This window comes from Sus scrofa, chromosome 3, assembly GCF_000003025.6.
Source record: "Sus scrofa isolate TJ Tabasco breed Duroc chromosome 3, Sscrofa11.1, whole genome shotgun sequence".
Lineage (NCBI taxonomy): Eukaryota > Metazoa > Chordata > Mammalia > Artiodactyla > Suidae > Sus > Sus scrofa.
This window is the reverse complement of record NC_010445.4, coordinates 71,823,995-71,846,168: the sequence shown is the minus strand read 5'-3', so window position 1 is coordinate 71,846,168 and position 22,174 is coordinate 71,823,995. Positions and strand designations below refer to the sequence as shown.

Below are 22,174 nucleotides of genomic sequence, written 5' to 3'. Positions count from 1 at the left end.
TTCCCAGTATCTCTGCTTCCCTTTGGCCCTTGGGGGTGACATCCTAGCTCTCCCAGCCCTGTGCGTCTGACCTGTCACCTCTTTCCATCACAGCCTGTGAAGCTGCTCCCGCTGCTTCTCTGGGGGGAAGCCCCCACATATCTGTTTCTGCAGCCCCTCCCCAGCCCACCCCATCTGACCTGACCTTCCTCCAAGAGCTGTTTGCGAATCCATGCAGACTTTCCCTTCTCAGAGGATGGTGGCGTTTTATTACCTCCCGCCCCAGTCAGAACTCAAGCATTTCTACAGCTGGCTTGCCACACTCGAGGTTTCCAGAAGAAAACTTCCTTGTATGGTCAGGTGTTTCCACACCCAGAGCCCCTCTCTGGCTTCTGGTCCCCTGGGAGCCAACAGAGACGGGTCACACACCAGGAAGCCAAGCACGGTAGATTTACTGGGGTGATATCTGCCGGAGATAACAGCACATACAGACAGAGTCCACGGGCAGAGGCAGCACCCGGCACCACAGACACCAAAGCGGGGTTGGGGGGTGGGGTGTTACTCAGGAAGTGGCTTTGGAAAGTTCTCCTGAAAATCCAAGGGCAGCTTTGGTGCTCAGAGATTCAAACAGAAAACTGTACAAAACCAACCCATAAATATATATATATATATATTATATATATGTGCGTGTGTGTATATATATATATATAAAATTGCAAAATAAAAGCCCAAGAAACTAATCAATCTGCACATCAGTGGCTCCAAAAGTGTTAGCATAGAGAAAGGCAAAACCATTTGTGGGGCAAATGCATGATCCGGGGGCTGGCATTTCAGGAGCAGAAAGAGTATTTACATGGAACCCCTATGGGAAAGTTCACAGTACTAGGAAAAGCTAAACACAGACCATGTATGTACAAGGGAAGACGATTGTCAGACACGGACATTTCACCAAAACCATCCACAGCATCGGAGATCACTGCACCCTGCGTAGACCCCCACGCCCCCGGCCAGGTGAGCCAGCCTCCAGAGTATCCCTTCTCTCCACCCCGCCTCTTCCTGGGCAAGGAGGTGGGACTTGGGGGTGCAGAGCCCAGGAATATAAAGTAGGGCAGCCCGTGGAGCCCATCACGCACCCACAAAGCAGGACCGAGAGGCATGGGGCGGAGGTGAAATGTGGGCATGGGGTTCCCTCATGTATATTCCCATTTTATGAGGCTTTTGATGTCTTTAAATGTGGCCCCTCTGGCTTTGGTCCAACTGTCTTCCTTTTTCTGATTGACTTTAAAAGACAAGATCTGGTCTTAAAGCTTCTAAAAATGATACACAATGACTTGCTGGAGGGAAAAAGAGCTTAGGGTTTTTTTCTGGACTAGCCTACCACTCACTTAAGCCCTTGACATGTCTTCCACACACTACTTAGAGAGACGGGTTTGCCACATTATAGCTGGCCTCGTCCGGCTGCCTGGAAACAGTGGGTGAGGAAAGTCAGGGGCTGTCTACACTGGGAGAACTACTGGTACTTTGCCGCAGCCAGCCTCTGACTCCAGCGACACCCAAGCCTCTCCTCTTATCAGCAGTGGTGACTGCTCCATCTTCAGACCCCAATTTCTCAAAGCGATGACCCAATTTTGAGGGGCAATCTCAAAGGCAAAGGGCACCAAATATCCATTTAGCAAAACCTTGTACTTCCTAATTACAAACCAATGCAAACCATTACTTCTGCATTTTTAAGAAAACCCCCAACTGGAGAGTCTTCCGAATTGTTCCTAAAAAGAGAAGCTTGTCTTATATAACAATGACGAATGGTGCTTGCTCTCTCCACTCAAGAGGGGCATACTGCCAGATGTCCCCACAGGGTCTGGGGGAGGTGGCTTCCCACCGTAGGAGATCGAAGAGTGTGTGTGTCGGTGACAAGGCTCTACGGGTGCATCTTAGTTCTGGCAAAAAGTACTCCAACATCCAAGTGGGTAGGCTGCTCAGACAGGGCATTTAGAGACTATTGCTCTACTGTGATCTGTGTAAGCGTTTTCATCCTGTGGCACCAGCAGAATCAGGCACGGATCAATATCCATGAGCATATATCATCAGTTGAGGTCTCTGACTTTTTAAAGTATCCCTTTCAGAACAGATGTGGAGCAGTGACGATATGATGTGTCATTGGTTGTGAAGTGTGGGGAGCGGGGATGGAGAGCATGGTCTAGCCCCTCTGTCATTTCTTCTCAGGCTCTGAATGGGATTGTCTTGGAAAGCTGGCTTGGGCTCATGTGGGAGAGCAGGTGTACAAAGCCCTGTTTCCTGCACTCAGAGAGGCCACTGCAACGTGCCAGCCACCTGGAGGGCTGCTTCCAGGTCACAGTGGTGCCCTGGAGAAGGGCTGTGTGTTTTCTCATTTGTTCAGCAGTCAAAAAACAGAATGCTCCTGCCTGGAACTAGACCTCAAAGTCCACACTCGTGCAACAGATGGCACAGAATTCGAGGGTAGGCTTCCTCTTCATCCTTACGGCTTCTGGAAGTGAATTGCGCTGTTGGGCAAATGGTTCTGGCAAATCCACAGAAACCAGAGAAGTGGCCTCCTAGCACTTCTCCCCGCGCTGATGAGGGCAGTAGCGGAATGACATCTGCATGCCTGTCTTGCGACTTTCAGGAGTGGGTGACTGCTAGACAGGGAGCCAGATGCATGGCTCAGGGTACACGGTCAGTCGTATAAGGGTGATACTTTCCAGTGGGGCTCTTACTGGACCAAGCTTCTCATCCAAACCCCTCCTAGTCCTTTAAAAAGAATTACCTGTCTGCAGAGGAAACCCCATTTTCATTACAAGAGTGTTGAGGGAGGTTATTTTCAGCTATAACCTGGCCGAAGTGGGACAGTGACTTGAGTCACCTGCAGGCCAGGAGGCTCTTATGGAGCCCAGATCTGGGCTTGGGGTGAGGGGGTTGCCTCTTGGCAGCACTTTTAGCAAAGTCTGAGGACAGGTTGCATGGCTGGTCCTCACACGTTGCTGCTGGGTGCCGGTCACTGGTGCTCAGAGTCACTGGAGCCAAGCTTGTGTCTCTGTAACCATTTCTCCTGCCCATCTTCCCAGGGAAACAGGCTCAGAAATCTCTCCGCTCCGCAGTCCAGCATCCACAAAACAGCACATTTGTTCACAGTTTCTCATCCCTTTTCTGTGGCACATCCAAGCTTTACTAGAACCCATCTTACTCTCTAACAGTTCTGGGTGTTCCATGTATACATTTTTCTCCAGAAAGATACCGGCCAAAGTATCCAGCCAACTTTTATTTAGAGCCAAAGAAAAGTCCCTTCTTCTCACCTAAGGGCCTGTGGTCTTGTTTGGATAGCGCATCAGCTCCAACAGCCCTTAGCTTGCAGCTTCCTGCCTGGAGCCACGTGTGTCACCTCCTACACATATGAGGGGAGGACAGGGGCCAGAGGACTCAATCGTTCTCCCGGCAACTGTCCAGCAAGGCAAATAGAACCAGAAACTGCACTAAACGTTAGCTCTTTGACCAGTTCCCTGTCCCGGTTGCAGGGCTCTCGTGAGAGGCCTTATGCAAAGAAGTGTGTAGGAATGAATTCCATGCACTCTCCTTGCTGTAAAGGAAGATGCAGCGTTCAGCAGGCCCCCAGCCTGAGTCAATGCTGAGGTTTCCCAAAGGCTCCACGGAGACCCCGTGCCGCTGGCGCCGTCTTCTCCACTCCATTCTCTGCTCGACCACCGAAGGGGTTTCTTAAAAATGCAAGCTGATCATCTACGCTGATCACAAGCACCCAGCAGCTCCAAACCATGACAAAGTCCAGATCCTCCACACCTGCTGCACGTTTCTTTAGGCTCCACCCTGCCCACCCGGGAAAGGACGTCCAGCCTGCATCACACTGTCTGTCTGGACTGCACTGAATTACTCAGTGGGCGGGTCACAGCGTTTCCTGCTTCTTTCACGCTCCTGTGCCTTTGCACCTGCTCTTCCTTCATCACTGAGGTCCCTTTCAACCTCCTGTCCTCCTGGACAATTCCTCTTTGTTTTGAAAACCTAAATCAACCATCACTCCTTTCAGGAAGGTTTCCCTGGCCCAGAAGACAAGTGAATGGCAGCTTCTTCCTGCCACCTCTGTGCCCTGGACCTTTTTGTAACTAGTCTACATGCCTCCTAGACTTAGGAACTCCCTCCGGGAGGGGACGGTGTCCTGCCCTGGGGCCCGGCCCACGACCCAAGCTCCTGTGTGGCTTTGGAATGCCTGAGGGAAGAAGAGATGGATGGAGGCGGGGGTGGCACAAACTCCTGCCAGGCTCCGGCACACTCACCTAAATGAGACCTCCCTGTCACAAAGGGAATAAAGAGAACCTGCTGAAAGTGAAGGGTCAGTCGACGTCATCTCTGAGCTACAACCGCTCAAAGACACCAGAAGCTGCATCCTCTGCCCTCCTCTGAACATTGCCTGCTGTTGATCGTTCTGGTCTGATGACTGTTTTCTTTGAATGTCAGCATAATGCCTGATGCTTAGTGGGCGCTTGAGAACTCTTGGGATGAATGATTAATGTGCAATCTATTTTTTTAAAGGCATCAAAGGATTGGCTTTGAAAGGCATTTCCCATATCCAGACTTTTCTGAGGCATCGGTGCCCTGACCGTTGGGTGGGCCATCACAAGACTTGACTTGGTCAAAGTGGGACAGAGAGAGGGGCCTGGGGAGCAGAGAGGAATTTGTCTTAGGGACACTGACCACTTACTGGGTTTTCCTTAGTCATGTGTCAGTTTCCTTCCTTCTCCAGGAATAGCCCAACTGTGGATGTTGTTTCCTGCTCCAACCAGAAGGTTCTGGCCTCTCCTGTGTCAGAGGTCCACACTGCCCCTTCACCAATGACCCACATTCACCAGGACTAAATGCATTGATGAGGGGTTTCCTACCTTCACTTCAAGTGAAGTAGAGACCAGGCACAGACACAGGCTCTGGACTAAAACCACCACCATGGCGGTTAAAGTTTGCTGATCATCATAGCTGTTAAAAGCAAAGGCTCTGGACTCTGATGGGCTTGGGTTCAAATCCAGGCTCTGGATCTTTCTAGCCAAGTCATTGGAACAAGTCAATTATCCTTTTTGGGATGGGGCTCAGTTTCCTGACCCATAAAATGGGAATAATCTGACCCACATCACAGGATTATAGAGTGGGTTAAAGGATAAAATGGATGTGAAGCCTGCACAGTGCTGTGTGTGTGTGTGTGTGTGTGTGAAGTGCTCAAAAATGGAAAACTGTGATTAACAATTTTCAAAAATACATTTACAATAATCAGGACAGAAAGGGAAAATATTCTTTGAAGACACTGTGCTTTAAAGAGAGTGGATTGTCTATATTTTTGGAAGCCGACCACGAACCAGTGCCCCAGCGGAGAGGATGAAAAGGGAGTGCTGGCGTTTAAAACAGCAGCTGTGGCTCCTCCAGGCCCCAGGATGGCCAGATAGGGGCAGGGCTGGGGACATTCCTATGATGGCTGGTCCAAGAGGATTAATCCTGAAGGGCTCACCTCTTATTTCCCTGCTAGACCCAGAGGGACTGAGTCAAAACCCAGAGGAGCCAAGGTCAAGGGGCCTAGGGTACGAGGTCAGTTCTGGTCTGTGAGCCAGGGCTTCTAGGTTGGAGGGGAGGTCAGGGGACCCCTGACTCTGGACCGGAGGGCGACTGACAGGAGAGCACATTGCTCAGGTTACGCTAGAAAGGCAGAGCGTATCCCGCACGGCCCTGCTCCTTCTCATACAACCCAAAGCCAACAGAGAATGGGAATTTGCCCAAATTTCGGCCCCGAGCACGAGACCATGTTTTTCTAAGCTAAATTTGGTTTTAGTTTTGAAGTGCCTGAGATGCACTTCAAATGGGTCAAGTTCCTGGCTTCTTATACTGATGAAATCATCCCCCCTTCCTGCCCTCGGCGGCTGACCTGGTTCACCCTTACGCCTACCCACTCTTCAAAGGCTTCCAGCCGTCATTCCAGGGGTTCCATGAAGAAAGCTCGGGGTTAGTGGATGGGGAAGCACAAGCTAAGCCATCAGCCCTTGGGAACAAAGATTAACTTCTGGGGGAGGGACGGATCCATCTGTCTGGTCACTGTGAGCAGCAGGGCAGTTACCCTCTGGAAAGGAGAAGAGAGATTTCCAAATATAGCCATGGCTCCAGCGGCAGAAGATTGGGTTCCTGCAAGGAAAAGGCTCCGGGAAGCCTCGACCTGTCTGATTTTGGTCTGAACTTGTGAGAGCTCATGGCCGCCTTTGGCCCCTTGCTTTGGGCTCAGATCAGGGGCAGCCTTCTCGCAAAGGCGGCCCCAACTAGGCAGTGTTGTGTAGTGGAAAGAGCACTGGAGCACTGGGAGCCTGAAGACCCGGATTCTAGTGCAGGCTCTGCCACAAACTCGCTGGGTGACCTTGGGAAAGTCACCTGATTTCTGTGGGGCGATTGGAAAATGAAGTGGGGGGGTGGTCGTGCAATCTCTAAGCTTCCCCTCGGAGTGTGATCCTGGGCCCCGTGCTTCCGAGACAGAGGTGGGAGAAGGTGAGGGAGCAGGGGTGCAAATGGGAGCCCCACCTCAGGACTCCACCTTCTCCTTCTTTTTGCTCTTCTTCAGGAAGGATGGGGTTCGGAACTTCTTCTTCTTCTTGGATGGGGACTTGGAAGGAGAGCCCTCCGGGGACATGGGGCCACTGGTGACTGACTCGGTTTTGTCCTTCGAGGTGTCCACATCCGTGTCGGCGTGCGTGGTCATCTGGCTCAGGCCTTTGCTGAGGATTTCCTCTGCCGTCGGCTCGTCCTCCCTGCCGTTCACCACCACACCCTCTGGCTGGGTCGTCTCAGGCTCTGTGGTGGGTTTGCTTGGTTCCGTCTTCTGAGCCTCTTCTAGAAAAAGATCCAAAGACGTGACCCGTAAGATTTCCTTAGGGCAAGCGCTTCCACCCGGGGCTCACAGAACCCTTTCTAGGCAATTCTCTAAAGTAAGTCTAGAGGGATGGGAAGGGGTGGGCTGACCCTATCAGGGGAAGGGGGTGGGCAGGGGTCTCCCCCAATCAGGCCCGGGGCAGGCCAGGAACACCGGGCTCTTGTCTACAAATGAGATGATGTCCCAACATGGTGGCGACCCAGTGAGGGCCCTGGTTGAGCGCTGTCCTAGGGGATGGAAAGAGGGATGAGATGCAGGCTGCAGAGGGGCTGCGGGAAGGGAGGGCAGGGCCAAGTACAATTTGGGGGAGGTGACTGAGAACTGCAATTGGTTCAGTTTCACCAGTAACCACACGGCAATGACACGTGTGCATACCACTGCCTTTCCTATACCCGTGAGGAACTTTGGAAAGAATGGAAAGCATTTTCCCAGCAGGCAGTGAGGGGTGGGCAAAGGGAGGACGGCACGGACGCTGCATTTCCAAAGGGGAAGAGGCCCGGCTGGCCCATGCCGGCAGCAGGGGAGCTGTCAGATTGCCACCTTGTTCAGGGCTAGGACCGAATCCCCCCCAGCCGCCCCCTCTCGCTTCCCATCCTCACCCCCCTGCCCGCCCCAGCCGGCTTCCGCTCAAGACTGAAATGCCTGGTTGGAGGAAGGAGGGATCATAAAACTGTCAACTCTGAATCTCTTTTTAATTTTTTTGGCCATGCCCGTGGCATGCGGACATTCCCGGACCAGGGACTGAACCTGCATCACAGCAGGGAGCAGAGAAACAAGAGTGACAGTGCTGGATTCTTACCCTGCGGCACCACCAGGGAACCCCATAAAACCAGAGACGGTGGAAGGTAGAAAGGGATGTAATGGTCACGGAGCGCCTCCCGTTTTACAGGCAGGAAAACTGAGTAAAGGCATAGACGTGGGCAGACCTTGATCTCCCGATGTCCGAGCTTAGGGAGGGGTGCATGTGAGGGTGCTTGCGGGTGAGTGTGAGGGCGTCAGGTCCAGGAAGGAGGGGGCATGGGGACTGAGGAAGGTGCGACCACTGTCACTCCCAGGAGTGGGGCAGATGGACGTCTTGGGAAAAGGCCCGGTTCTAGACGGGGTGAAGATTAGAGAAATGTCTGGTTATGTGGAGGATGGGACAGAGGGGGGTCAATTTGGGGCCAGGTGTAATGGGCTAGTGTACCCATCTGACTGAGCCAAAGTCCTCTGCGCACGCTCCTGAGGGCTGTCTCTCTCTCAGTACCAAAGACCTTGGCCCTGGCTCCACTTCTTCCTACTGTCTGGCCCGCATCCTGTCATCACCCAGTTTCCACGTTCTCGAATGCCCTTGACTCCTCTGGCCCTTACTGCCCTCCCTCCCACCATGCGCTCCCATGGGCATCACTGGAAACACTCTTGAATGTGGTCCAGACACAACCTTCTCCCTGACCCCATCTCCTCTCCTCTCGTCACCTGCTATTTGGCCTCGTCAACCCCCTGGTCCCTGGACTCCGCCCAGCCTCTTTCCCTCTGTCTGGAAGGCCCTCCTATCTTTTCTCTGTGTCTCTTTCCTGATCCCATCCTTGCTTCTAGATTATCTGTCACTCCTTCCTTTCCATCCCCACTACAAAAATGTCCATCACAGCAACTGCAAAACAATCACACCTTTTTTATGCCCATCCCTCCCCTCAAAACGGCAATAAGTTGGTGAGACTGTGTCTAATTATCTATGTGACTAGCTCATAGGAGTTACTCAAAAAAAAAAAAAAAAAAAAAAGGAGTTCCTGTCATGGCTCAGGGGTTAACGAATCCAACCAGGAACCATGAGGTTGCAGGTTCGATCCCTGCCCTTGCTCAGTGGGTTAAGGATCCAGCATTGCCGTGAGCTGTGGTGTAGGTCGCAGATGCGGCTCAGATCTGGTGTTACTGTGGCAGTGGTGTAGGTCGGCAGCTACAGCTCCGATTCGACCCCTAGCCTGGGAACATCCACATGCCGTACTGCGGCCTAGAAAAGGCAAAAAAAAAAAAAAAAAAAAAAAAAAAAAAAAGTTGTGGAATCTGCAAATGGTTGAATGCATAAGCAAACTCATGAACGTGTGAATGGTTTTATTCTCACTGAGCCAACACCATACATCACCTTCTTTCTTGTCTGTCCCATCCTGAGCCTTCTAGGCTAACTGGACTCAGTCATGAAAACAAACAGCAGCCCTGGGAGCTGGCCTCTGTCTCCTGCACCTAGTCCCCTGTTCCCACACTCAGCCTCCTTCACTTGGATGACCCACACAGACATTTTTTTTGTTTCGTCTTCTTGTCTTTTTTAGGGCCGCACCTGTGGCATATGGAGGTTCCCAGGCTAGGGGTCTAGTCGGAGCTGTGGCTGCCGGGCTATACCACAGCCACAGCAACATGGGATCTGAACCACATCTACAACCTACACCACAGCTCACGGCAATGCTGGATCCTTGACCCACTGAGCAAGGCCAGGGATCGAACCCACGTCCTCATGGATGCTAGTCGGGTTCGTTAACCACTAAGCCACGACGGGAACTCCCATATGGACATGTTTTTCAAGTCTCACCCTCTCAGAAGTTTCGCTACCTGCCTTCTAGCTCCATGAACGCAATTGTGGATTGGAGGGCTCCCCCTTTCTATCCAGGTGCCATTACCTGCCCAGGCAGTGATATGTAGGTTTGCCCCAACAGCGCCCTTCATCCGTGCCCTTCACCCACACCCGCCCTGTCAGCCTCACCCCCCCACCTCAGCCCCTGCTGTGTCTTGGTTTAGGAGCTCCCACCCAGCGTTCTTCTCACCATCCAGAAAACAAGGTCACACCAAGGGCACCGCCAGCACCTCGGAGAGCTCCCACCCTGTGAATGGAAAGTAGGGCTGGGAGGCACCACGGATCTTAGAGGAGTCAGGTTCCAAACAGAGGTCACCATGTCCTTAGCTAGAGGGGCAGAGGCCCCTGGAGAGCGTGGTTGGCCAAGAGAAGGGGCAGCAGGACAGGGCTCTAGAAAGAAACACTCATCGGGCCCCTGGAAAGTATCAAGGCCAGCTCTGAAGGGCCAGATCCTTCCTCCAGTAACAGCCCAGGACAGCAAAGGTCAGGATCACACTGGTCTTCAGCTATTTGAAGACCAGGCTGGGCAGGGCCCCAGGAGCTGGGGCAGATGGGAACTCACCCTCTAGCATCCCCTAAGAAGAACCACTGGCTTTCTCTCCTGGATGGGGCACGTGGAGTAGGAGACAGGTGTGCAGGTGGGTGGAGTGGAGCAGAGGCTGGAAAATGGGGGGATTCATCCAAGGATGGTAGCCAGGAAACAGGGGGAAGGGGAGAGGGAATAGGGAGCATGGGTGATCTGGAGCAAGGCTGGACTCGGCAGCCAGGGTTGCAAAGAGCCGAAAGGCTTGCAGAGGCTGGAGGAGGAAGGCAGGTGCCTTGGTAGGGAGATGCTGAGCTTGTTTGCATACTTACCTCTCAGACTGGATTTCTCACTATCCCTCGGCCTCCAAACACTTGCCTCTCAATCCTCCAACATTCCTCCCTCTCCTCTTGTCTGCCAGTCCAAGCATGTCTTTCCCCAAGGTCTGGTTCAAGCCTCCCTTGACAACTGACAATGAGCCTGCCCTTCTCTACACCTACTACTAATATATGAACCTTATACTTGCATGTGTCTATTTTTTTTTAAGACCCCACCCTTGGGGTATGGTTCCCTCCCACCCTGGATCTGGGCTGGCTCTCTGACTCAGAGGAACCAATTCAATGCAGAAGAAGTGCCACTGAACCAGACTCAGGCTGGAGAATTAAGACAACCCTAGCAGGAGTTCCTGTGGTGGCTCAGCAGTAACAAACCCAACTAGTAGCCATGAAAATGTGGGTTCAATCCCTGGCCTTACTCAGTGGGTTAAGCATCCAGCATTGCCATGAGCTATGGTGTAGGTTACAAATGCAGCTCAGATCTGGTGTTGCTGTGGGGGCTTGTTGCTCTTGGGAGGCGAGTAGGAGAGTGTGTTTGAGCATAAGTGCTTCCTATGTGTGTCTCTGCTAGAGGGATGTCTAGTCCACATGTAGCACAAGTGGACTTGGTCATGACATTTATTTATTTGTTCCTTTTTATGGCTATACCCGCCGCATATGGAAGTTCCCAGGCTAGGGTTGCATCCAAACTGCAGCTGCCAGCCTATGCCACAGCTACAGCCATGCCAGATCCGAGCTGTGTCTGCGACCTACACTACAGCTCAGAGCAACACCGGATCCTTAACCCATTGAGTGAGGCCAGGGATGGAACCCGCATCCTCCTGGATACTATGCTGGGTTCTTAACCCACTGAGCCACAGCGGGAACTCCTGGTCATGATGTGTATAGTCAGGAAACCTCCTGAAGGCAGGGTTGTGGCTTGCAAGAAAACATTGGAGAGAAATGTATTTCCATGGAAACAGTCTTCCCTCACCGCTGCCATTGCCAGTGTCGGGGTGCTAGTAAACAGCCTCCCTGTACTGCATACAGAGACAAGTACTCAGAATCAGAGGGAACTCCTCTGATGAAGGCACAATGGGGAGAGAAAGGAAGACATTGTGGAGACAGGCTGACAAGACCACAGTGAGAACTGATGAACACAGTCATGGCACAGCCTCCTCTGGCCACGCTGGGCCTGGGCTCAAGGCAGCAATTCACTGACAGGGGCAGCTCAAGGGTTGGGGGATTCGAGCAGCATCCACATGTGGCCATTCTACCCAGGAAGGGGACGGTCCCACAGGCCACCCAGCTGGTACTCTCCAGCCCTCCCTGATGAGGGCCCAGGGACCTTGGGACGGGTGTTCATGCCCCAGAGTGATTCTAGGAGCTCAGTAAAAACACTGATTTCATGGTCTACGAGGTACGGACTATAATATCATTATCCCCCATGTATGTTATTAATCATAAGCATAATTAGATCTTATATTTAAATCACGCTTTTTACTCTTTCTGAGTATGTTCTCATCTACAATTCCCCTTAAATGTATAAGAACCTTGAAAAGGGGAAATATCAGTAGCCCCATTTGATAGATGAGGAAACTGAGGCATGGAGCTGATCTGATTTTCTAAAATCAGCAGCTGAGTTATTACTAGTCAGCAGTTGTGTTGGCCCTAGAACTCACGTCTCTAAACTAGGATCTAATGAAGTGGTTTTCAACCTGGGCTACGCATTGTTTTCACCCAGAGAGCTCTGACGACTCCGGGCTGCACTCCCCCACCCCCACTCCCGCCCGTGAACCCAGAACCACTGGGGTGGGACCCAGGCCAGTGTCAGGAACGGCAGAGCTGCCCAGTGACTTCCGTGTGCAGTCGAGGTTGAGAATGACATTACCAGTCTCAGCTGGGGGCTGGCTGGCAATGAAGCATCTCAGGTCCCACTCCCGACCTAGTGCATCTTCATTTTAACAGTTTTAACAAGATCCCTAGGTGATCCCGGTGCACCTTAAAGTCTGAGCACCGGGCTGGTGCATCTAGAAAGGCTTGTCAGCCCACCTGGTCTGACTTAGAGAAGAGGAGGCTATGGGGTCCATCATTAACTTATTCAGCATGGCTTAGAGCGGGCTTAAATCACCTTATCACAACTGTGATTGGAACAAGCTTAAAATTGGTCACCCCTACTTCAGGTTCCCTAGAAGTAGCAGAGGGGAGAGAGTTTCCGATAGGAGGGCAACACCTGTTGAAAGGCAGGGCCCTTTCCCGGCCTATGGATGTGTCTTGCCCCCACCCCAGCCGCCCCACTAGCTGCTCAGCTCGACTCAGACTCACCGTCCACAGACTTGGAGGGAGAGCCCACGGGGCTCTTCGTCTCTGACTTGGCTGGACTCTGAGCTGGGGAAGCAGGTGCGGACTTTCCAGGTGAGCCAGGCTCCTCCACGGCTGGTTCTTTCTCTCCTGGAAATACAGAAAACCGCCTCAGGACAGAGGTCAGGCGGAGGAGGATGGGCAGGGAGGGGGAGTGCTCACCAGGCTGGCGTTAGTTGCGTCCCCTAACTTGAAAAAACAAACAAACAAACAAAAAACAATTCTGCTATATCCTGGGGGAGGCAAATGGGAGGAGTCAGAGTCAAGTTCTTCTTCCATCAAAGTACATCCTTAGATGGACTCTTGTTAGCCCTGATGGGGGCAGCAAGATGGCAGGAGATCTGCTGCCCACAATTTGTTTGCATGGAGCTCCTTTATTCTTTAGTTTATTTGCATGTTCAGTCCAAACACTCCCTGGTGACAGAAAACACCAGATTTTCCTACCTACTTTTTCGATTGGCACCTGAGGACGCCAAGCAGACTGGCAGGGGTTCTTCTAGTGCCTGCTTGGTGCCTAGGAAGGTGGCTGAGTCCAAGTGGAGTGGAAAGGGTGAGTTCCTGAGGGAATTCCTAAGGGAATGGAAGCCTTGCCTGATGGGCAAAACCAAGAGCTGGATTCTGTGTCTCAGCCCCCCAGGGCACTTGAAGCAAGGAGAAGGGACAGCTCAAGGCGAGGGCCAGAAAGGGCTTCCGGGCTGGAGGAGGTAGGGGGTTGCCATGGAGCCCGAAGTGCAGGTAATATTGAATCAGGCTAGCCAAGAAAAGACACTCTGCCAGGCAGGGGCCAAGGCATAAACGAACAAGGGCATACAAGCTATGAGAAGCACCACTATTCAGAAGTCAGCAATGGAGAGATGGGCTTGACGGAGATTCCGAAATAAAGGACTCAGCTGGTGGAGAGTTCTGACTGCCAGGCTAAGAAGTTTATATGAAATCTGATAGATCATGAATGATAATGATTACTAGCGAGTTCCCTGGTGGCCGATCTGGTTAAGGATCTGGCCTTGGCAGGTTCAATCCCTGGCCCAGGAACGTCCAAGGGCAGCAAGTGCAGCCAAAATCATCATCATCATCATCATCACTAGTGTAGTGACCATATGATGATCGCTGACATCTGCCTGGTGTTTACCGCCTATGCCACATTTACAGACACTATTCTAAGCGCTCCACACGGATTAACTCCTTATTCCCAAGGGTCAGTGGGGTCATGGCAGCACTGTGTCAGCCACGAGGGGCATTATGGTGATTAATGGGATTATGATTATAAGAATATTATTTGGCGATGGGCAGGAAGGTCAAATTGAGGGCATGACAGAGAAGAGACAGAGAGAACGAAGCAAAGGAAGATTGGAAATGAAAGCAAGCCAAGGCTAGATTGAGCCCTGGGGGCCCTGGCAGGTGGGCAGGCAGGAATGGGGGCCGGGCTGCTGGTGGGGTGGTAAGGGCCCCCAGTTCTCCCCTCCGCCACCCAGAGGTCCTGAGCCCCAGGGCAACCTGGGGTTATGTACCATCGAGTTCTAGCTTCTTCCTCTCCACCTCTTTCTTGTACTCCTCCAGCTCCTGGTCCGTGAGTTGGCTGAAGGGGTTGGGCACTGTCTCCTCAGACTCGTCTTTGGTATCCGCCTGGCCCTGCGACATCAGCTGGCTCTCTGTAGACTGAAAATTAACCACAGAGTATGTCGCCCTCTGAACACTGCTGTTGGGGGCCCCGGCCCGAGCTTCCTTTCAGACTCATGCGGCTGCCAGCGGTCTTGCTAGGGACAGCGTGGCATGCAGCTCCTTGGAAATAGCTCAGGGCCTCAGGGTAGGGGTTGGTCACACCTTCCCAAGGCTACCTCACCCCCAGACTGAGATTCCTGGCAACTGCATCCCCCCTCTGCCCCGGAAATAAAATCAGAGGATGCTCCCAAGCAGAAGGCAGACACACCTTTATTGCAGTCTCTCCTGTGGATGCTTGCAAGCCGTTACTATGCAAATACAGCCAGGGGCGCACAGTCGGTCAGCCGCAACCCAGCAAGCAAAGCCTTGGCTCAGCCAGCTTCATGCTCCCCACCCGGTGCCCCCCGATCCCCCACCAGGAGCACAAGCCACAGCACACTGCAGTAAGTCATATGCAAAACACACAGAGGCTTTGGAGTTCTCAGTCCAAACGGTTAGCCCTGTTTTGCACACAGTCATAAAATACAAGGGGCCATGGTCCTAAATCTGGGATTTCACCAAGCCTGTTCTGCAAGTTCCTGTGGGAACACTGGCAAAACCACTGTGTTTTTCCACCTCTGGGGAGCCCCTGGCTCTGGGGAGCCCACGAGCTGGGCCTTGTGTCAGCTTTGGGAATTCTCTGACCCCTCTAGCTTAGGATAGGGACAAAAGTTCAGATGCCAGAATCCTTTCTCCTAACTCAGCATCCTCATCTTGGCCTTTGGGAATGCAGCACTCTGAAGCCGAGGAGGAGCCAAAGATAGAGAACCCTGGGGGAAGTGAGCCTGGGCAGCTGGCCCATGCCACGCACCCCAGGCCATCTGTCTCTGGCCCATGGGACCTTCTGAGCCTATGGGCTCCTTCCAGAAGAGGGGCAGCCCTGAGATAACTTCCAGGAATCATGGGGTTCAAAAGAGAGTCCAAGACCAGGAGCCCAAGGAGAGGGACTCCAAGGAGAGCGCTTGGTATAAACGGCAGTGTTTTGCCGTGTTGTATCCAACTCTCACCTCCTCCCACCATCACGGGGCATTTCTATCCTGGACCCTGGAGTACATGTGATATTCCTCCTCTTGGCTGAGGTGGGGTGGGGTGGGGTGGCCCTTTCCCCCCCCACCAGGGGATTCCCTCGTGGGCTGCCAACCTGACCTGAAATCCTGACATCACCTCACTTTGCTCTGCAGAGAGGAGGGGTTCCCAGACCCGCCATTGCTCCCTCGCAATGAGCAGCGGTGACTCCCAGCATGAGCCAGAATCCTAAAACAAGCCGGAATCCTGATCTTTACCCCTTTAGCTAAGCACCAGACAGACACCGTTCTATCTCAAGCATGAAAACAACTTTGTATTTCCTAACTCTATGTGCGTCCTTGCGGGCTGCTACCTGCCCCTTCCCATCCTGTAGGAGCATCAGTCCTAATATGCAAGCCTCCCCTCTGCGAGCACGTGGGCATCTTCCCAGAGCTGTGACCCAATGATGCCAGCTCCCGCAAAGAGGCCAGGCAGCCTGGAGCTGCAGCTGCACTCCTGTGGGCCCACTTGGTGGGACACTGATTGAGGGGAGTTCCAGGGGCAGGAGTCGGGGGCAGCGGGAAGCTTGGAAGTTGCATCACTCCTAGGTTGGGCTGCTCTTTCCTGACCGCTGCCCACAGGGGGCGATTCAACTCTGTCCCCACAGTCCTCACAGCATCCATTTTGCAGCAAAAGCACCAGCGCCCCAGATCCCAGAGGAAGGTGGGCAGGAGGGCTCAGGGGTCCTGCTGCCTAGCCCTGGGCACAGCAGACCCAGAAGGCGCACACGCTTCCCCTCCAGACGGGGGCGGCATCTGCTGTACCGGGCTTCGGCTCTTCTCAGCGATGACACTGGCCAGGAGCTGGGACTGAGGCCCTGCCGACTTCACATCCTGCCGGTTTTGTTCTCGAATCTGTGTGGAAAGGGGTGGCAAGGGTGAGTTGGCTGTCCAGGGGGTGGGGGTGGCGTTAGGGAGGGTCGCCCAGTGGTGGGGGAGCCTCTGATTCTAACACAGCACGTCAGTCTGAGACAGTCTCCACGGCTGATCCAGAGAGAATGAGTCGTTTCTGTAAAACACCAGAGCCTCATTAACTCTGAGGAAACTGTCAGAGGTGAAGAGTGAGACACGGCAGAGTGGAGTCTAGAGGGAGAAGCTCAATGTTTAATATCCCTGTGAAGCCCCCCTGAGGAATTTAAGCTACAGATTCCTGGGGCCACCCTACATGGATTGACTCTCAGTCGCATGGGGAGGAGGGATGGGGTGACCCACGAATCTGCATTTCAAAGGACGCCACATCAAAACACCATTCCGTGGGCATATCTGACCTATTGCAGGGGGTCTGTTACTTTAGGTTTTAAAGTAACAGAAATACAAATGAGTGAACTGTAAAGCAAAGGTGAAGAAATAAAGGATTTTGGAATCTTGAAAATGAGCCAAAAGGAAATAGCAGAAAATGTGTAAAAAATCAATTTGGGGGCAGGTCTCGGAGACACATCTAATGTCTAAAGCGAGCACCTCTCTAGTAAGAGGGTTATACAGATGCAACCAGAGATTCTCATACTAAGTGAAGTAAGTCAGAAAGAGAAAGACAAATATCGTAAGACATCACTTTATGTAGAATCTAAAATATGACACAAATGAACCTATCTACAAAACAGAAACAGACTCGCAGACACAGAGAACAGACGTGTGGTTGTCAAGAGGGAGGGACGGGGAGTTTGGGGTTAAGAGATGCAAACTCTTCCATCTAGAATGGATAAGCAATGAGGTCCTGCTGCATAGCCAGGGAACTATATCCAATCTCTTGGGATAGATGTGATGGAAGATAATAGAAGAAAAGGAATGTGTGTATATATACGGTTGGGTCACTTTGCTGTATAGCAGAAATTGGCACATGATAACTCAACCATACTTTAATAAAAAAAATAAATAAGTAAAAAAGAGGGTTATACAGGACTGTGTAAGCACAGCACTTAGCACCGTCCCTGGAACATGGCCAATAAATGGTAGTTTCTTTCCTGTGAGAGGCATCTGGGATGTTGGGAAGTCAGCAGCATCCTCTGGAATCCCCTCCCCAGAGGCCTGAGAGAAACGAGTTGGGAAACAATTAGCTCCTGTCTTACCTTGTTGCGCATGTCCAGCACTTCTTGGGGGTCGGTATAGAGAGGCACAAATTGGTTTGGGTTTTCGATCCGTATGGGCATGCCACTGCTGGATTTCTCCACCTCGTCAGCCTTCATCCACTGAACACACACAAGGCAGGGTGGGTAAGGCGAGGGCATAGAGCCCACCGTCCAACCCAGGGGTCCACCCCATGAGATCCGGGCTGACCAGCCTGCACAAAGGCCAGTAAGCCTGGACAGACACACTCCCTCCTCTTGGGCCTCTTCAATGTCTGTCTCCCAGAGCAGAGATGGGCAGCAAATGACCAGCAGACAAAGGCCCCAGAGCAATGGCCATAAAGTCCACTTAAGAGGAGGAACAGAGCTCTGGTGACCAGCTTTGACAGACAGGCAGCCACTGCCTTTGAGTATTAGATGATCTTGTGGAAGAGCTAATCTAGCTGGCTGCCAGCTACTTTGTTAGTGAAAATAAAATTAAGTGTCAGGGTGTATGTATGAGGGAGAGAGAGGAAAAGAGCATAAAATTCGTTAAAACTCAGTCTCTTGGCAAGTCTCTTAGACTAAGGTCTAAAGCAAGCTCCTCTCGGAGTTCCTGTGGTGGCGCAGCAGAAGTGAATCCGACTAGGAACCATGAGGTTGCTGGTTCGATCTCTGGCCTTGCTCAGTGGGTTAAAGATCCAGCATTGCTGTGAGCTATGGTGTAGGTCGCAGATGCGGCTCAGATCTGGCATTGTTGTGGCTGTGCAGAGGCCAGCGGCTACAGCTCTGATTAGACCCCTAGCCTGGGAACCTCCATATGCCATGGATGCGGCCCTAAAAAGACAAAAGACAAACAATAAAAATAAAAAAATAAAGCAAGCACCTCTCTAGGGAAGAGGGTTCCAAAGGGAAAGGACAGTGTCATAGAAACACATATTTCACCCACCTCCTGGGTCTGCATCAGCTGGACATGCTTTGAACTTCCCAGAAGCCCCTTCCCGAATGTGGGAGCAAAATGCTTTCGTGCTGCTAGGAGTGGCCCGGTCCAGCCTCCCTCTGCACCCGAAAACTCAGCATAGAGGGTGCAAGGAACAGGTGATCTGCTCTGTGGGCACAAGCAACTGCTCCCAGATGCCCAGCGGGAAGCCCAAAGGGGAAATCGTCCCAACGGGGGCCCAGGGGAGGTCTGTCCTGTTCCCCTTTTCTTTTTTTCTTTTTTCTTTTTAGGGCCGCACCCGAGGTACATAGAAGTTTGCACTCAGACTAGGGGGTCGAATGGAAGCTGCAGCTGCCAGCCTACACCACCAGCCACAGCAATGCAGGATCTAAGACACATTTGCAACCTACACCACAGCTCACAGCAATGCCGGATCCTTCGCCCACTAAGCAAGGCCAGGGACCAAACCTGCATCCTCACGGATACTAGTCGGGTTCGTTTGTGCTGCGCCACAACGGGAACTCCCTGTTCCCCTTTTAAAGCTGCTCATGCCTGGCTCCACTCTTCAGCCACCCTCATCTCCGCAGCGCTGCCCCCTCTGCCTTCCTCACCGTGGTCTTGGGCCGGGGGCTGCCCATGCTCCTCTGGACCTCGTCGGCCACGTTGACCCGCAGGTAGGTGTTGGGCGTGTTGAGCCAGCGGGTCTTCTCCTTCTGCTGCTTCTGTGCGTGTTGCCGCAGGGCGGGCACCGGGGCGCCGTCCTCCTCGAACACGAAGGCTGTGACTGTGGCTGGAATCTCCACCTCACTCTTGTGTTTGGTTTTCTCTTGCACTAAGGGGTAGCGGTAGGGGTAGCCTGTTCTGTAACCCTGAAAAGGACAGAAATAGAACCACTTAAGGTGGGGAGCATGGTCGGTCACGTGCCTGCTCACCCATCCACCCACTTTACCCCCTTCCAGCTTCGGGACTCAGTTTAACCCAAAGTCTCCAAAACACCATCCAGGCCCTGCAGCACCTCTGGGGTATTTCAGAATTGTTTCCTGTCTTGGTCCCCCTGCCCTGCCCCTCCCCAACCCCAACCAGCCCTCTGATCAGGGATGAGAAAGCCCCCAGAACCCCATGGACCAGGCAGAGCTCCAGCTTTTCCTCTGGTCCTGCAGTTCTCAGCCCTGGTCACACATCAGAATCACACCTTAAAAATGCAGCGGCCCGGGGCCCACCTCAGAGCTGCCCATTTCATTGGACAGTGGTACGATCTGGGCTACAGGATGGTAAAAAGCTGCCCAGCTGACTCCAACAGGCAGCCTCCCTTCTTTGGCTCTGAAGCTTCTTGACTATTTCACTGTTGGAACCCTGAATCTGACTCAAGGATGTCCCATCCCCAAGCAAGACCATGTCTCTCAAAGGTGGACTGTTATTCAGTGAGAATATACATTCAGGAATCTTGATTAGAGCTGCTAGAGCAATTCTCAGCGTGGTCTGTCATCTTATAAAAAATTAAAGTGGCATTTAAAAAGCAAGTGGATTATAAAGAAAGTACAGAGCCAGGTAGAAAAATTAAGCAAAATGAAAAAAACATAAGGAAAAAGTGGGCTTTATGCAAAACTGCATCCCCACAGACAACCACTAAAATCTTTACAGTGTACATATACATATGTATGTAAATATATAGACTATGTAATTAATGTGTAATATATATGTAGAATATATAAAACAGTTTATAAATACGACTGTATCACATAAGCAGCTTTTTAAAAAATTGGCTTATAGGGAATTCCCTTCATGGCTCAGCAGTTAATGAATCTGACTAGGATCCATGAGGATGTGGATTCAATTCCTGGTCTCAGTAGGTTAAGGATCTGGCGTTGCCATGAGCTGTGGTGTAGGTCGCAGACACGGGTTGGGATTCCGTGTGGCGGTAGCTGTGGCGTAGGCTGGCAGCTGTAGCTCTGATTAGACCCCTAGTCTGGGAACGTCCATATGCTGCGAGTGTGGCCCTAGAAAGCCAAAAAAAAAAAAAAAAAAAAAAAAGAAAGAGGTATAACTGACATGTAACATTACATTAGTTTCAGGTATACAACATAATGATTCAATATTTGTATGTATTGCAAAATGATCACCATGAGTGTAGTTAACATCCATCATCTTACATAGCTACAAATTTATTTTCAGTGATGAGAACTTTTAAGATCTACTCTCTGAGCGACTTTTAAATCTACAATATAGTGTTAATAACTATAGTTACCATGCTGTACATTACATCCCTAGGATTATTTATTTTATATCTGGAAGTGTGTTTTTGGCCCTTTTGGCCCTTTCACTCATTTCTCTCCCCTTCACCCCCACCTGACAGCCACCAATCTGTTTTTTGTATCTCTGAGTTTAGGTTTGTTGGGTCTTTTTGGTTTTTGATTTTTTTAGATTCCACATATCAGTGATATCATACATTGCCTTTCTTGTCTGACTTAATCTCACTTAGCATAATGCCCTCAAGTTGCATATCCAACTTGTTGCAAATGGTAAGACTTCCTTCTTTTTTATGGCTGAATAGTATTCTACCATATATAAATACCACATTTTCTTTTTCCATTCCTCCATTGATGGACACTTCGGTTGCTTCTGTACCTTGGCTGTTGTAAATAATGCTACATAATCAGCTTTATAAGCTGCTATTCTAGCTCATCCACGTGTCTTACAGATTTTTTTTTCACGTTACTGAACCTACAAATACACAGCAACCTTTAAACAACAGCATAAAGTGCCCATGAATGGACATGTCATAATTTGTCTGACAATTATCGGTGGCACTTTGTTATTTTCAAAATGTCATAAGCCACACTGAAATGAGTATCTTTAACATATTTTTCTTTAAGCAATTAAATGATTCCTTGACCTAAATGCAGAGTAATGGAAATTACTGGGTCAAAGGGTATACAGTATAAGTTTTCATGTATTTATCTTCCCCAAACACTGATTCAATTTACACTTTTGCCATTTTTGCTTGAGTTTCCAGTTCTGGTCTCCTTTTCCCACCCTGAATTTGTAGAGGTTTTAAAAAAAAATCCTTGGCAATCAGATGGGTTAAAAGCAAAATCCTCTAGTTTTGTTTTGTATTTTTTTAGATTAGCAGTAAGAATGGATATTTTTAATTACATTTAATGGCTACTTGAATTTCTAATTTTGTAAACTGGGTTTTCAGTTCATTTTTCTTTTCTTTTTATTTTTTTTTTGTCTTTTGTCTTTTTTGTTGTTGTTGTTATTTCTTGGGCCGTTCCCGCGGCACATGGAGGTTCCCAGGCTAGGGGTTGAATCGGAGCTGTAGCCACCGGCCTACGCCAGAGCCACAGCAACGCGGGATCTGAGCCGCATCTGCAACCTACACCACAGCTCACGGCAACGCCGGATCGTTAACCCACTGAGCAAGGGCAGGGACCGAACCCGCAACCTCATGGTTCCTAGTCGGATTCGCTAACCACTGCGCCACGACGGGAACTCCTCAGTTAATTTTTCTATTGTGATGTTTAGCTTTTCCATAATGATTTATAGCATCTCTTTTTACACTAAGGATATGACTCCTTTGACCATCAGAGATGCTGCAAATATTTTTGTCTTTTAGCTTTGTTTAGGCTGGGTGGAGTAGTTTATTTAAATGCCAATTATGAATTTTAATGTAATCATATCTGTCAACATTTGTCAGCATAATTTCAGACTTTCCTGCCATGCTTGAGAAGG

At 51.0% G+C, this 22,174-nt stretch overlaps 1 protein-coding gene across 2 annotated transcripts in view; it reads right to left on the bottom strand.

Annotated features, from left to right (window-relative positions):
• The window catches only part of ADD2 (adducin 2), a 115,880-nt gene continuing 94,113 nt past the window's right edge, over positions 408–22,174 (bottom strand). The window contains exons 11-17 of one of the 2 annotated variants that reach the window (XM_021087396.1): positions 19,054–19,311; positions 17,527–17,646; positions 16,226–16,315; positions 14,207–14,354; positions 12,663–12,788; positions 6,550–6,858; positions 408–6,100 (exon numbers count right to left, since the gene is read on the bottom strand). In XM_021087396.1, the coding sequence (XP_020943055.1) occupies positions 6,551–6,858; positions 12,663–12,788; positions 14,207–14,354; positions 16,226–16,315; positions 17,527–17,646; positions 19,054–19,311 (1,050 nt within the window). In that variant the 3' untranslated portion in view covers positions 408–6,100; position 6,550. Of the gene's footprint in view, positions 6,859–12,662; positions 12,789–14,206; positions 14,355–16,225; positions 16,316–17,526; positions 17,647–19,053; positions 19,312–22,174 lie in introns of both variants that reach the window. The other variant, XM_021087397.1, reaches the window with a different exon arrangement.